This window comes from Pongo abelii, chromosome 1, assembly GCF_028885655.2.
Source record: "Pongo abelii isolate AG06213 chromosome 1, NHGRI_mPonAbe1-v2.0_pri, whole genome shotgun sequence".
Lineage (NCBI taxonomy): Eukaryota > Metazoa > Chordata > Mammalia > Primates > Hominidae > Pongo > Pongo abelii.
In genome coordinates, this window is record NC_071985.2 from 79,340,786 (window position 1) to 79,357,749 (window position 16,964).

Here is a 16,964-nt window from a genome sequence, read left to right on the forward strand (position 1 = left end):
GCGTGAACCTGGGAGGCAGAGTTTGCAGTGAGCTGAGATCATGCTACTGCACTCCAGCCTGGGTGATAGAGTGAGACCCTGTCTCAAAAACTAAAATAAAATAAAAAATAAATTACCCAGTCTTGGGCATGTCTTTATTAGCAGTGTGAGAAGAGACTAATACAGTAAATTGGTACCAGTAGAGTGAGGTATTGCCATAAAGATACCCAAAAATGTGAAAGCGACTTTGGAACTGGCTAACAGACAGAGGCTGGAACAGTTTGGAGGGCTCAGAAGAAGACAGGAAGATGTGGGAAACTTTGCAACTTCCTGGAGACTTGTTGGATGACTTCGATCAAAATGCTGATAGTGAATGATATGGACAATATAGTCCAGGCTGAGGTGGTCTCAGATGGAGATGAGGAACTTGTTGGGAACTGGAGCAAAGGTGACTCTTGCTATGTTTTAGCAAAGAGACTGGTGGCATTTTGCCCCTGCTCTAGAGATTTTTGGAACTTTGAACTTGAGAGAAATGATTTAGGGCATCTGGCAGAAGAAATTTCTAAGCAGCAAAGTGTTCAAGAGGAAGCAGAGCATAAAAGTTTGAAAAATTTGCAGCCTGATGATGCAATAGAAAAGAAAAAGCCATTTTCTAAGGAGAAATTCAAGCTGGCTGTAGCAATTTGCATAAATAACAAGGAGACAAATGTTAGTCACAAAGACAATGGAGAAAATGTCTCCAGGGCATGTCAGAGACCTTCACAGCAGCCCTCCCATCACAGGCCTGGAGGCCTAGAAGGAAAAAATGGTTTAATGGTCTGGGCCCAGGGCCTCTTTGCTGTGTATAGCCTAGGGACTTGGTGCCCTGCATCCCAGCTACTCCAGCCATGGCTAAAAGGGACCAAGATACAGCTTGGGCTGTGGCTTCAGGGGTGCAAACCCAAAGGCATTGCAGCTTCCATGTGGTGGTGAGCCTGCAGGTGCACAGAAGTCAAGAATCGAGGTTTGAGAACCTCCACCTAGATTTCAGAGGATGTATGAAAATGCCTGGACGTCCAGGCAGAGGTGAGGCTGCAGGGGCAGAGCCTTCATGGAGAACCTCTGCGAGGGCAGTGCAGAAGGGAAATGTGGGGTGAGATCCCTCACACAGAGTGGGGCACTGCCTAGTGGAACTGTGAGAAGAGCAGCACCATCCTCCAGACCCCAGAATGGTGGATCCACTGACAGCTTGCACTGTGCTCATGGAAAAGCCACAGACACTCAAGACCAGCCTGTGAAAAAGCAACCAGGAGGGACGCTGTACCCTGAAAAGCCACAGGGGCAGAGCTGACCAAGGCTATGGGAGCCCACCTCTTGCAGCAGCATGCCCTGGATGTGAGACATGGAAGAAAAGGAGGTCATTTTGAAGCTTTAAGATTTAACTGTGCTGCTGGATTTTGGACTCACATGAGGTCTGTAGCCCCTTCATTTTGGCCAATTTCTCCCATTTGGAACAGGTGTATTTACCCAATGACTATACCCCCATTGTATCTAGAAAGTTACTAACTTCCGTTTGATTTTACAGGCTCATAAGTGGAAGGGACTTGCCTTGTCTAAGATGAGATTTTGGACTTGAACTTTTGAGTTAATTCTGAAAGGAGTTAAGACCTTGGGGAACTGTTGGGAAGGCAGGATTGGTTTTGAAATGTGAGGACATGAGATTTAGAGGGGACCAGGGGTGCAGTGACATGGTTTGGCTGTGTCCCCACCCAAATCTCACCTCAAATTGTAATAATCCCTGCATGCCAAGGGCAGGGCCAGGTGGAGATAACTGAATCATGTGTGTGGTCTGCTCCATACTGTTCTCATGGTAGTAAATGAGTCTCACGAGATCTGATGGTTTTATAAATGAGAGTTCCCTTGCACAAGCTCTTTTGCCTGACACCATGTAACACAACCCTTTGCTCTTCCTTTGCCTTCTGCCATGATTGTAAGGCCTCCCCAGCCCTGTGGAACTGTGAGGCCACTAAACTTCTCTCTTTCATAAATTACCCAGTCTCAGGTATATCTTTATTAGCAGTGTGAGAACAGACTAATATAACTGCCTTAAAAGGACTGCATGTTTGTGTACCCTCTAAATTCATATGTTGGAACTTTAACCCCCAATTGGATATTGCTAGTACGTAGGGTCTTTGGGGGTAATTAGGTTTAGCTGAGGTCATAAGGGTGGAGCCACTATTGTGGAATTGATGTCCTTATAAGAGGAAGAAACTAGAGCTCACTCTTTTTGCCGTGTAAAGCCACAAGAAGATGGCTGTCTTAGGAAAAGGGCCCTCACCAGACACGGAATCTGCCAGCATCCTGATCTTGCATTTCCCAGCCTCCAGAACTGTGAGAAATAACTGTGTGTTTTTAAAGCTACCAGTCTATGGTATCTTGTTATAGCAGCCCAACTTGACAAAAACAGGTACAGGCTTTGTTCCAGGGTCTAGGATCCCTGGGGCTGTCCTGGCTCTGGCAGCATGTCTCAGCTGGGTGAGCTGTCCTTCAAATAAAGCCTCTTTATAAATTTGACTAGTTTGATGTTTCTGCTACTTGCAACTGAAAGAATCCTTATTAGTAAGCTTATAATGCCATGCAAGGGGTTCCATTTTTTAAAAGCATTTATTCCTACCATAACTTGCTAAATCAACCTTACCCCTCCAGCACTCTGGTGAACTGTACTTTTGAAAGTCATGAATCCAATGGCCTTTCCTCCATTCCCAATTAGCTGGCCTTCTCTTTAATATTTTAATATATTAAACATTCCCTTCTTTTTGAAAACCTCTCAACTCTGGAATAATAAATAAGCTTAAATCTCCTCCTATTTTTCAAACAGCTTATTTTAAATACACTTTATTAGCCATCTCCCCAACTAGAGATGTTCTTCAAAGTATAGTCTTCCTCCCTGGCTGAAACTACTTTAAGTCATTTACTGGGAATAATTATTTGAGTCATAATGGCACTCTCTCATTTCAATGAACCCATTTGTTATTGTACCTCTAAGTATCACCTCCTTAAAAATTATTTCAAACTTATATCTCCATCTTCGACTTTGGTACCAAGTCCCATTTTTATGTCTTCACTTACTGGATGCTTACATTTGGATTTTCAGCTTCAATAATACAACAAAAACTGTGCTTATCTTCTGTAGTTTGGTCTTTTCCATTTTGGGTAGATTTTGTCAGTTTTGTCAGTGATTCATTTTCCCAGTCCCCAGGTTTTGAACCAATATTACCTTTGACTCCATTCTCTTTTTCTTGCTATGAAGTCCCAATGATTCTTTCCTTGCAAGATGTTTTCTAATCATCCTTTCTTTTTTGTTCCCCTTGCAGCAACCTCTATATGATCTGCTTCCAGTTCCTGTTCTGCTCTAGTTTACCTTCATTCTTTCACCAGAATAATCCTGCTAAAGTAGCATTTTTTTTTTTTTTTTTGAGACGGAGTCTCGCTCTGTCGCCCAGGCTCGAGTTCGGTGGCGCAATCTCGGCTCACTGCAAGCTCCGCCTCCCAGGTTCACGCCATTCTCCTGCCTCAACCTCCCAAGTAGCTGAGACTACAGGCACCCGCCACCACGCCTGGCTAATTTTTTCTATTTTTAGTAGAGATGGGGTTTCACTGTGTTAGTCAGGATGGTCTTGATCTCCTGACCTTGTGATCCGCCCTCCTCGGCCTCCCAAAGTTCTGGGATTACAGGCGTGAGCCACCATGCCTGGCCTAAAGTAGCATTTTTTCACATGGCTTTTTTCTGCTCAAAAGCCTTCAGTTGATCTCTGTGGCCTGAGGAAAAGTCCAAATGTCTTTGACATGTGGTACCCTGCAAGATTAAGCCTCAACTTGCATCTCTAGTATCTTCCATTCAACTTTAAAATTAACTCTCCATCTTATCCAGGCCCGTCTTGCCATACATCTTTGAACACAAATTCCTCATTCCTATATCCCTGCCTTCACCCCTTCTTCTCCATGCCCTCATTTGAAAAGACATCACCTGTTCTTCACCTGTCCAGATCCTTACTGATGAAATTCAAGTCCCAGTTCCTTTGTAAAACCGTCTCCCACTTCAGCTCACAGCATGTTCTCTCTCTTCCTCTTCTGAACTCCTTTTATCTGTTCTGTTTGATACTTATTAATATATTTTCTTGAACTGTTGCTTATTTTTGCATGCTAGGGTTTTTAAACCAGATTTTAATTGATATGAAAACAGCATTTATGTCTCACAATTTGGTTTTTCTGTCCTCCCCATGACCACACACCCCATGCTATGCACAATGGATGCTTAAGAAATTTTATTTTTCTATTTATTTACTCCAGAAGAAACAGCCATGCTTATATGAAGTCTTTTCCATATGGTGTCCGGTATTGTGAATGTTAAAGATATTAGTTTTAAAAATGCTAAACTCTCATAAAAGTTCCACTCTATTCTCATCTATTATAATAGTAAGTGTCCCCTCTTCTTCCTACCATTGTCTTTGTTTCTGAGGAAAAATAGATTATTTTCCTGTTTTATAGAAAATAATATCACACTCGGATAAAGTTCTCTTGTCTATAAGCCCTTCTTACCTTCACTCTTCTGCATGTAATCTCAGATTCTAGCAGATCTGTGTTTTTGAAGTTCAAAGAGAAAAGAATCAGCAGGCTCAAATGTATATGACAAAAGACATGGTAGTGTCCTTCTTTCTTTTTATTGAAAAGAAATCATTTCTATTCTAGCGCAAACAATGTATATTTTACAACATAAAGCAAGATATAATTTACATATTACATTTCTTATGAGATCTTTATACCCTAAATGTCATTCCCTTTTTTATTAAGTCATGTCTTCTGGTTTAATTTAACCTGCCAAGTACCCTACAAATCAGCATCTTGTTTGAAGGGAGATTGAGGACACAGGCAGATAGTTCCTATGTATTCACCTGTATCTGGTATCATGATGGTGAGGAACAGGGATATGTCTTGACATTTGTGGCCCTGAAGACCTCCACTGACAAGTGGCTTAAGATCCAGAAGGCATCTTTTCCAAATCACATACCAAACTTGTATTTTAAAAAACTGATAATAAATGAACAAAATTGAGAGCTTGTACAACATGTATATTTCTTGATCAAGTGCTTAGATAATACATGCTTATGTTATTGGTTCACCAGCAGTGAATGTTTCTTTGGCTGACCAGCACTGGTTACTCTATGATATTCCCAGATATTGCTTGCTTGAGACATTGGATAAAACCACCCAATTTCACCTATCATTTGGGTTTATGGGTTCAGGCTTTGCTGTTTGCCACTGGAAATGGATGTCTGAATCAAAATTTCAAATGATTTTGTTTCGCATGTCCCTCTATCTAAGGTTTTCCCCTTCTCAGTAAAACCTTTTCATGTATGATTTCTGTTCCCTCCCTATAATTCAAATCTTCTCAGCCATTCTCTCCAAGCTCCAAAGCTCCAAAGTTCACCAGTTTCTTGGATTATACTCATTTCACTTAGAATGTTTCAGTCTTTTGGGATGTACTGTTCCTTCAAAACTTGATAATCCACAGCAACTAATGGGACAAATGGATGAATGGGGGAAATCTTCAGGAAGCAAGTAATGCGTGCTGTTCAGCAAGCCTACATGAACCATTCAGTAAGAAATGTTTTAATAGTGGGTTAAAAGAAGAAGGAATCAATTGGTGAAAGCAAAATGTATAAGATGAGCTTCATTATTATTTAAAGAACTACAGAATCAACATTTGAAATACAATTTCAGATTGGTGGCTGTTAGATTGAAATAACATCACCATTAGCTCAATCTGATATGCCAAGGGAAATACAAATGTGTGCTAAAAGTGCATCTTAAACCCAAAAATCCTTGCCTGTCACTCAGACTACAAAGTTGGCATATTTGACCAAAATTGATCCAAAGTTTTTAATCACTCGCAACTAAAAATTATTAGAACTAAGCTGGTCAGGATGAAAATATAAATTAAAAAATCTGTTCTCTGTGTCTTAAATTATTCTTTGGTCAAATGATGTGATTTTTGAAAGATCTGAAAATATAAACCTATTTCTCATTTCCAAATACAAGGTTATAAGTATGTACAGCAAGGTAGCATTTTCTTACTAGAAAACAAGGCTTTCAGGTACCGTATCATTCCATTAACATTGTACACTTTTATAGTCCCTTTCCTCCCATGGCTACAAAGTGCTGGACATACAGAGAATACAGGAAAGAATAAAGGAGCAAATGAATAGAGCCTCACAACACCCCTGTGAGGTAGGTAAGTATTGTTAATCCCATTTTACAAATGGGTAAACTGAGGCACAGCATGGTAATGTAGTTGGTCAAGTCCACCTGGCAAGTTACAAAAGCATGGCTGGGAACAAAGAAAAAGAAATGAAAGATCGGTCCTGGCTCCCAGCCCTAGACACTAAACTTTATTTCAAAATATTAAAAGATAAAAATAGCCCACAATTGTCTTTTAAATGCTGGAATTTAGAAAAACCTTTAGGTATTCCTCTTAAACATGTGCCTTTCTTTCACATTCCTGCTAAGTGAAGAATGGGTAGATGACTAAATGGTATTCCCTCCTCTCTCTAACTGCAATTCCCATGATAGATCAGATGTATCAGCATTTCACCAGAGCTCAGGCTCCAAACCCAAGGACATTTTTATAGCCTCAAATAGTTTCTCATTCATTTAAAGCCCTAATGTGAAAATGAGAACTGTTCTCAAACAGCTGCCCTATCAATTATTCTGTGGCTTTAATGAAAATTTTGTGTAGAAAAAGAAAAGCAGCAAGATCCCTAATTAATGTCTCATCACTATAGAGATAAGAACAGTGGTGATGGTGTGTAATTTGCTTTTTGTATTGTTTGGGAAATTGCAAACTTAAGCTTGCAATATTTTATATATATATATGAAATATATATATAAATATATAAATATATACAGTATATATATGTGTGCATCTCACTATCTTAAGGCACGAAAGAGATGTGGGCATGCCTTTTACAACTCACTCTTTGTGTTACTAGAGAAATTTCTCTTCCTCTCTCAGGTGAAAAATATTTCTTCTACCAAATAGTCTGTGACAGCAAATCATTCAAAGACAACAAATATCTTTAACTTAAGATGATTGATTGATTGATTGCGTGGGGTGAGGGGTGGTGGTGATAGTGATATAATCTATAGCTTCAAGCTTAAATCTATAGCTTAGATGTAGACCTTAGTGCTTAGAATTAGCCAGACGCAGCCAATTACATTGGATCAGACAGTCCAGTGACCAGATGTTGTGCACAACTATTTTTTCAGAGGCTGATGGAAAAACCTTACCATGACCAACAAAGATGGAGACAATGAGAAAGGGAATTATGTCTGTCCAGCACAGATTCTTCAGAAAGACTTTGGCTTTTCAAAAGCTCCTAGAGCTTCTATAAAGAGAACTGGGAAGAGGACAGGGTAAGGCACTGAGGTTCAAACAAGTCAATGAGGACAGTAGAGGCAATCATTCTGGATATATATATGTATATGGTTTCTTTGGCTGCTGTAGTTTTTTTAAAAACTTCATACAATCATGGGGGTGGGTGGGCTGAACCTAGCTGAAGAAGCCTGGAGTACATTAAGCAAAGCATGAATAGAAAGAAAAACAAAATAAACACACACAGAAACAAGTGGTGGTGGTATCCCAGAGGGAGGAGGAACATTTGTTAACTAATTTTCATTTTGCTCCTCTCCTGCTTTTCTCTGCCATGGTCCCAATATTTTAGTTCTGCTTTGTTTGTTTGTTTGTAATTTACTTTTTTCCCCCAGCAGATGAAGAAATAACAGAGCGGGATAGGTGTCTTATGGTTTTTGATTTCTTCTTAGGCCTGTTTAATTATTTTTTTTCCTCAGTTGACTGTTGGCACCTGGTTCCTCTGTAAACTATATTCCTTGGCCTTCAGTCTCAGGTTGGCAATGCTGTTGGCCATGTTGATGCCCTGTGCAGGGCTATTGTTGGCACATGTGGCAGAATAAGTAGCCATGGCGCTGTAGGGACAAAGGAGAGAGCAGGGAGAATAACAGGCATTAGTTTCACAAAGCTGCAAGTCTGTGCCCCAGATGGATGTACTCTCAGCATGGGGGCAGGCAGGGGCAATGGCTTGGACTAAATGACCTCTAGGGTCCCTTACAGCCCCAGCTTTCCATTCGTCTAAGGTACTTAGAGAAGAGTGGTCATGTTTTGAAGAGCAGGAGAAAGTGGTGTAGAGTGAGGAAAGGGAGGGAGAGGTATTTGTTGTGGTGGATACAGTGAGTAATGATTTATTTCTGGGGTGAGAGAAGAAAGTTGCTCAAGTTGAATAGCAGGTGTTTCATCAGCTGACTTATTAAAACAGTATTTAATCTCTTGTCGTGCCTACCTCCCCAGCCTGTGGGAGCAGTGGGGAATAGAAACAAGCATTTGAAAATAAACTAAAGGGAATTTTGCTCCTTCACTCTAGACAACTGACCTTAATTCTAACACATTTTAGATAACAAATACCATAATAAAATAATGTGCCTGGAGAACCAGTTAAACAACCCAACATACATTCTCTGCCATTCTTAATTTACTGGTTGATAGCACCAAGCATTGCTGAATCAAGAGGTTACTAACCCACCGGCCTTGATTTTAAAACCTCCTCAAAAGAACTTGAATAGCACACACTGCCTTTTGGGTCAGATATTTTGAAAATGTTTAAATCTCCTAGATAAACTATCAAAATCTCCATTTTCAGCATTCTTGACTTCAGAGGTAACTGTTTCTCACTGTCTTTATTGCTGAGAAAAATCTGAAGTTGTTTTTCTTTGTCAGAGATTACAATTAGGACCTAAAAACACCGCTAGGCAGAAATTTATCATTGGTGGGTTTCTGTTAATCGCATCCATGAATCTCTGTTAAAGGAAAAAGAAATGGTTTTATAGACTTAATAGCAAATTACTCTTTCTACTAAATAGTTAAAAGGATACGTATTTTACTTAAATAAAAATGTTTTTAGTTGCTTCTAAGATTAGCAAAATCCCTTTCAAGTCAGGGCTGGAATGAGATAGACTTATAAATGGAATGACATGTGCTCTTCTGTTGCCTGCATTCCAATGGAATTTTGTCAGCCACATAAGAGTTTGTGGTTCTGGGGATCAAGTGACAAGATCAGAAAGAGAGAAAACTAAAGCTACTCCACAAATAGAATATATCATTGATACTTATTTGGGACACCATGGAGTCAAAACTCATAATAACCTATTTCAGCTCAGTTACTAATAATTAACTCAAGAAAATTAAGTTAAGAAATATAATGAGTCCCAGATCACTAGGTCTTTCCAGAAATATACATCTTTAATTTAAAATCTTTATAGCCCTGGTTAAGTGTATGGGTGACTATGTGTGTGTGTGTGCACACATACATGTATGTGTTCTGACACAGGAGACTCAGAAAGGTTTCAAAAGGATCCTACCTTCTTCCAATTCAGTTTTGCCTGCTTCACTCTTACTCATCATTTCATGATAGATGATCTCAACCCTCTAGACAAGGCTATGTTCTTTTATAGCACACTAAACTTTTGCTTTTAGCACTTGATTCAAGTTTAGTTAATAATTTGTTTAGTATCTATCACTGTTTCAACTATAAGCTCCATAGATCAGACACTACATCTGCCTTGTTCACAACTGTTTCCTCAGGTAGAAATGACACCATATCTAGTACCATGTGTTCAATGAATAGACAGATAACTAAGAAATATCTATATATAGTATGATTAAATTGATTCCTGCTCAGTGTCATTGGTTTCTGTCATTCTGCTGTGAGCAATGATTTCTTAAAAAAAAAAAAAATCTTACCAATATGCTTTTATTCATAGGAACTGGTCCTTACTGCCAATTTTACTATCTTAATAGAAAGTGCAAAGTCAGTAGGACATGACAAAATCAGGAGCTGGTGACTGTGTATACTTGGATCCATCAAAAAATATATTTCACAATAAAAACTGAACAAGTTATTAGTACAGTTTAGACTATCACTTCTACCACTGCCTACCAAGGGATAGAAGCAGAAGAGTTCCCAGTTAAGGTAGGTTTAAATTAGAAGTGAGATAAATGACCAGAACGATACACTAAAGTGGGACAAGTTTGTTTTAGAATATACCAAGAAATGTCATTTATTTTCAAAGCCCATATACGTATTATCACTTTGTTCACGGTTCCATTCAAGACCTTATCATAAATGTATGTAAACCCACAAAACCTATATTCAAAAAATTTCTAGGGTATACCAAGAATCCAAAGATCTAAGTATCTGAGAAAAAAAGACTATTGGATTTGGGAAATGTACCTAAGTCATAGATTATTATAAAATCAACCAAGTCAACCTTTCTTAATCAGGTTTCTGTGAGAGAATTAAGCCCTAAAGATGATGCACAATTAGTGAAATTGTAAACACATAGAAAAGAAGCTGGAATTAGGAGTTGTCTGTATTATTTGCTAAGTATTGAGAACAAATTTGAATGGCTTCTGAAAACAGAAACCTAAAACTTATGAGAGAGTATAAAGAAAAATTTTCTTATGCTAAATTGTAGATTGTCATAGAATATTGTGCTTTTAAGTACTTGGTCTAATTTTCTGAAAGATGATGTGTTTTTTGAGATTCTGGACAAGCAAAGTCTGATGTAACAGAAATGTGCCCTTTCTTAGATAATCAAAGCTGTATTCCATCTCTTTAGCCAAAAAGGGAGATTAGAACCTTGGGGAGATTATTTTAGTTTACTGAAGACGCTATTGCTATTTCCCAGAAATGTCTCCTATAATAACAATTACAAGTTGTCTATTGCATAACCGTTTTTGTTGTAGTGATTTCAGAGTCAACTAGCTTTACCACCTGATATTCTAGTCTGAGGACTTAGCAGGGTAACACATTTCTTGGAAATACTGAGTTTCTCTCTCGAATGTAGGCAAGACAGTAATATCCCAAATGAGATGAATGTTAATGCACTTTCTATCTCAAAAACAAATTAATGGGAATTCAGATCATCTATTACGCAGGAGATTGGATATTCACTGGCACATTTTTCACATAAATGGCAGCCTGCTTTTCCACAGTAAAGAACAGTGCCCTCACCTGATTATATGGTGGCATTGTATAAGAACACCACCAGAGGCAAGCCTGTGACAATGCCTTATAGGTATCCCTCAAATTAGTGGATTAAAAAGTAGTTGTTTTTAATGAATGAATTTAGCAATTCCCTAGGAGCTTGATAGGTGATAACATTTTCACTTGATAAATGCTTAGGAAATGTATAAACTTTCAAAATTGATTTAACTTGTTCCAGCATTCCATAGCCATAAGAAGTAGGATAAAAGAACCGAAGCCATCTTATTTCACAGCCTCTTAACAAATGTTTAGAATATGTAATCCTACAAATAGGGATTCCAATAATATTTTGTACACATACTAAATAATTGCAAGTCTGTTTTCCAGTAGTTTGACATGGATCTAGCTTCTCAATTTGAGCTAAGGGTGCCATATAGGCAAGCAGTGAGCAGTCCTTGGATATACCAGTGAAAAGCAAAACTTGTATTACAAGTCAGAAAAGACAGAATTAGTGAGTGAGTACTCTAAGAGTAGCTTAGTCATTCTTCAAAAATGGCATTAGAAGTAAGATGCAGAGGACCTGCCTCCTAAAGTGTCAACAGATGCAAGAGAGCCTTGAGTGGCTGCCAATATGAAATTGTTTGTGACCATCTGCTTTCCATGTCATGGAAACTTCTGAAGTTCTGCTTTAAGAAAAGAAAGAAGAAAGAGAACCCTGAAATATTTTCTTAAAAGTCCAAAGAGGGTAATTAACTGTTTTCAACCAATTTATAGGGCCATTCAGAGCATGTAAAATGACCAGTCCTTCCTATACAGGTTTAAGCTTGCTTGGGTAAAATGGTGAGATTGAAACTAAGTGATTTGTACAGATTAAGCACATGACAACAACCAGAAGCCTGCTTAACAACAACCAGAGATCCTGCCTGTTGGTCTTGCCTTCTAAGTAAAACCCACTTATTCTTGGAAGCGGGGTACAGACATAAGTTCTGGGACTGAGTTTTTAGGCTTTGGCTAAAGCCCCATTTTTAGTTAGTTTTAGTTAAGTTCTTTGTGTCAGTGACCAAGAAACCACGTTACTGAATAAAGTGCGTTGAGAAATTAGAGATTAATAATAAATGCTTGCACCCCATCTATTGATTCAGCTAACCTGCACTGAGCTGACACATTTAAATCAGCTTCAAATGTTTCCATTTCCTTATTTGGAGATTCCTAACAGATGCAGCACAGCCATAGATAGCAGAATGCTAACCACCAGCAGAGGTGGCGTACTGTTTTCACTGGGACGAATCATTTTTTATCATTTCAACCTACCCTGAAAGTTGTGAGGAAAAAAAAAATGTGTTAAAATGACTGTCAAACATTGAGGAAATATGGAAAATACTATTCGTACTACGATTTTAAAGCCAGGAAACATATGGACAACTGCCTCTCTGCTTTCTAAACACCTGTAGTGTTAAGTCCCACAAATCACAAAACAATTGATAGCTTGGGAAAAAAATAATACCTGACTCTATTTTCAACTCTTTGTTTTCTATTTGGCCCTTTGAACAAATGATGACAAGATGTTTACAATTTCACCCTAAAGAGAAATCTGTCAGCCGAGAAGTCTATGAGTTTTCCTGAAATCCTTGGGTTTCACTAGCTCAGGATTTTTCAAAGACTGTAGAGGTTACAGTGTTCAAGACTGTGATGCATAGAAGTTGCAGAAAGTCTCTGGTCTGTTCTTTTGTCAGTGCAAGAACAATGGAGGCATACTTGCTTCACTTGATAAAATGTAATACCAGTTTTCCTAGGGAAATTTACTTTTAAAAAGAGATCTGGTAAATTCTTTGGAAAGGGATCTTTTGTGATTTAAATAACTAACTTCTGTTTCTAACTTCTGTTTGGAAATTCAGAAGTTGATTTTCTAATACGTATATTTATCTCTTAAAGTGAACACACTTGCACATTTCATTGGTAAGCTTTCCGTTTGTACTGTATGTTCAGTGATCTTTCTGTTATGTTTAACTTTTCATTTTAGAAATACTTTTATATATAAAGCCTCTTGTATCTTTCTATTGTTGCAAGACTTTTTTTGAAGTGCACATTGCTAATCAATAGGTTCCAAACACCCCTGTGAAATAAGCAATAGGGAGACTATTGCTAGCTTCATGTTAGATACAAAGCTACATAAGAGAGCAATGATCTGACTGGCCTGAGGAGCAGCAGAAGCCAGGACAAGAACATAGTTCTTCCGAACCCTGTCCCATAACCTACCAAGTCTCACTATTCAAAATGTGTACCAAGTGTCAGCGGCATCAGCATCACCTAGAAGCAAGTTAGAGATACAGAATCCAAGCTCCACCCTGGACTTAGTGAATCAGAGTTTGCACAGTCACGCGATCCCAGATGTTTCCTGTGCACAGCAATCTCTGAAGAGCCCTGCTCTAGACTAGTATCACACTACGCTTCATTTCGTGGACATGCTTTCTTGCAGCTCTGGTTACCAATAATATTCCTCACTTGAGGACTTCACTGCTGAAATTTCTAGAACTGCAACCCCCACTTTCTTAAACACTCTGAATTCCCACTTAAACCCTACCCCAAGCAGCCTCCCTCTTCCCCCTCTGACAAGTTACCTTTTCAGTGTCTTCCGTTAGAATCCGTTATGAAGCCCCTCGTGTAAACAACATCTTGGGAGGGACGAGGATCTATTTTTGAAAGTGTGAAAGGGAGAAATAAGCCAAATGCGTTCAGCAGATGTCAGGCAGCACCATGACCACGATCAAATGAGGGGAGGAGAAGGATGGGGAGGGAAGCTGTGGACAAGGATAGCTGGCCTCTCTTTCACTCATCACTAGCTTTCTTTTAAGCCCAGCCCTCCCTCTGGAAATGGCACTTCAGGTCAATAATGCAAAACCAGGCCATTCACTACCCACTTCACCTAGGAAAAGATGTCTCTGGGAAAATGTTTCTTTCCTACTTCATCTCAAATAACAGTCAAAAGTTCAGAACTTGGTTGATCACTGCTACCCAAGAAGCAAAGCACTGCAAGATTAGTGAGTCTGAATAATTCTGGTGCTTGTGGGTGCTTTCACTCTTACAAGTTGCCTAAGAAAAATAGTTCTGAGTTAAGCAATGGGTGTGTGTGCCAAAAACAAGCTTCCTTTAACTGGCCATGGATGGATAAAGAAGGCACCTGCCAGGACAACAGTGTCCATGTTAGGGAATGCTTTGTCCCTCTGGTGACTCAGTTGCCTGCCTAATGTCATCACCTCTCACATGCTCAAGGGAATGAGTGAGGTCATGACAAGCTATAATTAGAGCAAACTATATGTCCCAGTTTGCTAGGGACAATCCTGGCTTATACCTGTTGTCCTAGTATAATTATTAATAATGCTCCCCTTTCACTCTAAAAAATGTCCCAGTTTGAACAATAAATTACACATCCATCACTCTGGATGTAAAAGACACCCAGAAAAAAGTATGTTGGCTATTTTCCAACCCAAAATTCTGACCATATGCAAATAACTGCTTTTATGCCTTGGTTTTCTCCTTTCTTTTTTCAGGGGATAACTGTGGAAGTCAGCAAACTATCCTTTCTGGCAAAACTGTCTGCTCACTGTCCCTGGCTTGTATGACCAAGCCACATCTATCAGTCCAATGGGATGAAGTCCCCACAGAGTGTGGACCTCAGCTGCAGTCATGCCTCACTGATCTGAGATAGCTCTTGCATAAAAAGGGGATTTTAGATAGTTTTCCAATCTTATACTTTTTTTTACTACTTTCAATACAATGCAAGGTTTAATTTGAATGAAAATATAGTCGTGTGGCTTAACATGCTGGATGAAAACAAGGAACACAAGCATTAGTTCTAATTCTCCTTGCTGAAGACTTAAATTTGGGCAAGTGTTTAGTCTCTTCTTTGGAAGCACAGCTAGACAGAGCTATCACACAAGAGTGTTCCAAGAATTAACCAAGAGAAATGCCTTTTAATGAGTGTCACATGTGAGATAACTAACTTGACATAATAGTACCAACAAGAACAGTGAGTTAATTTTTCATAACACAAAAGGTCTATCATTACCTTTGCTTTGGATCACTTGTTTTTCTTTTTTATTTCCTTAACAATATTTCCTATCAAGCTTCAAAGTGTGAAATCATAACATAGTTTGGTTCTAAACATAGCAGAAAATTCTCCAAATAACAGAATAGCTTTTTTCTACTTTTAGAAATTAACCAAAATATAAACACTTCGTCAACATTGGATCAAAAAACATTATTATTGATTAAATTATTGTTTTAACATCACTTTTCTGCTTATATCTGAAGATTAATTTATTCTTCATACAGAATATGAACAGATTTTATGATTTTCTAAATTAATTTTTACAAATCCAATTTCTAAGAGAGAAATGATATAAAAGCATACCAAGAAATGAGTAAAGTGTACTAGGTTATATGATTTTAAGTGAAAAGAGCAGAATACAAAATAATATATACACTAAGGCTGCATCTATATAAAATATTGAACTCTAATCACAAAAATGAATATACTAGTTATGTCAAGATGGTGAATTATGGATGTTTTTAAAAATGTATCCAGTATTTCTACATATCTTTCCATTAAGATAGAATATTTCCAAAAAAGGCACGCATAAATTGCCATGTTAATAATTTCAGTTAGATGTCCATATACTAAACACGTATGATGCAGACACTGAGGCTCAAATGGCTGAGGTCCAAGTAATATAACCCTTTATTAATTCAGGAATGATTTCATCCCCATTCATGCAGTGTGCTGTGTGAAGCCTCTCACTGGTAAGGACCATGTGGCAGCCATCTGGATTGTTTATGGCTGATATGAAAAGTTCCTATGGAGGACCTAGACAGAAAAAGGGGCAATACTTCCTGGTTGTGACCAAATTCAAACCAGAGATCTTGAAGCATTAGGCTTTGAACCACACCCATTTTCCAAGCCATTTAGCGTGTTCATGAACATACGAAATTTCTCTTATACCAATATTTATAAGAGAAATAAAGCAGCCTTTCATTTATTTAAAATATTAGAGAATATGTGATTTTACAATGGTCTTCAAAAAATGTATTTGTAGTAAATCTTATAAGAGAGGAGTTTAAATTTAAAATAGGGCACACAGATATAACTAATGTTTCAAGATCAGCAAGGCACACCACATCTGAGTGCAATAGGGCCCAGAATAAGACTTTCCTAGACGTAGGGTCTCTATGTGCTAAGACCAAAAGAATTCAGGCTAATTTTATAACACGGAATTAAAACAAATTTCCAAATGCATTTACCATGTTTCTCTAAAGGAACTGATTTGGAACAGAAAGAAACTTTTAGATGAGGCTTTTTGCTTTGATTAAAGCTATGAACCTTTGAAAAACACTTGCATTTCAAAAATGTAGCATTTCATGTCAGAAATTCAACTTCATCTGAGACATAATCTCCTATATTTCATTTAAAACCTCTCCTTAAACCAATAATTAACCTTGACAATAAAAAGGTAAACAAAAGCATAATAAACGAATTTGTGAATAGTTCTTCCTCCACTGAAATCAGCCAGGGAGAACACGTAGGCTTGGCCTGCTGTCTCAGAGTACTCAGGTACATTTTCAAAGAAAGGCACTCTAGACTAATCCAATGGGTTAGGAACTTGTGTCTCAGCTTCCCTTCTGGCAGCCTATATTTTCTGAACAGCATAATAATTAGAGGTTAAAAGCCTCTTTATGAGATTGAAATAGTACTCTGTTGTTTCTTTTAAAATGTTCAACTTTTTAATATAAAAGTTTAGTGTAAATTATACATTCCTTTTTTATTTAAAAGAAACACACACAGACACACACACACACACACACAAATACACACAAACTGATCCCCAGAGAAAC

At 38.2% G+C, this 16,964-nt stretch overlaps 1 protein-coding gene across 5 annotated transcripts in view; it reads right to left on the reverse strand.

Moving 5' to 3' along the window:
- Positions 1–4,660: 4,660 nt before the first annotated feature.
- PRRX1 (paired related homeobox 1) overlaps positions 4,661–16,964 on the reverse strand; it is a 77,265-nt gene continuing 64,961 nt past the window's right edge. For 4 of the 5 annotated variants that reach the window (XM_063726503.1, XM_063726499.1, XM_002809802.5 and 1 more), the window contains one exon: positions 4,661–8,001. In XM_063726503.1, the coding sequence (XP_063582573.1) occupies positions 7,863–8,001 (139 nt within the window). In that variant the 3' untranslated portion in view covers positions 4,661–7,862. Of the gene's footprint in view, positions 8,002–13,693; positions 13,766–16,964 lie in introns of all 5 variants that reach the window. The other variant, XM_003775500.5, reaches the window with a different exon arrangement.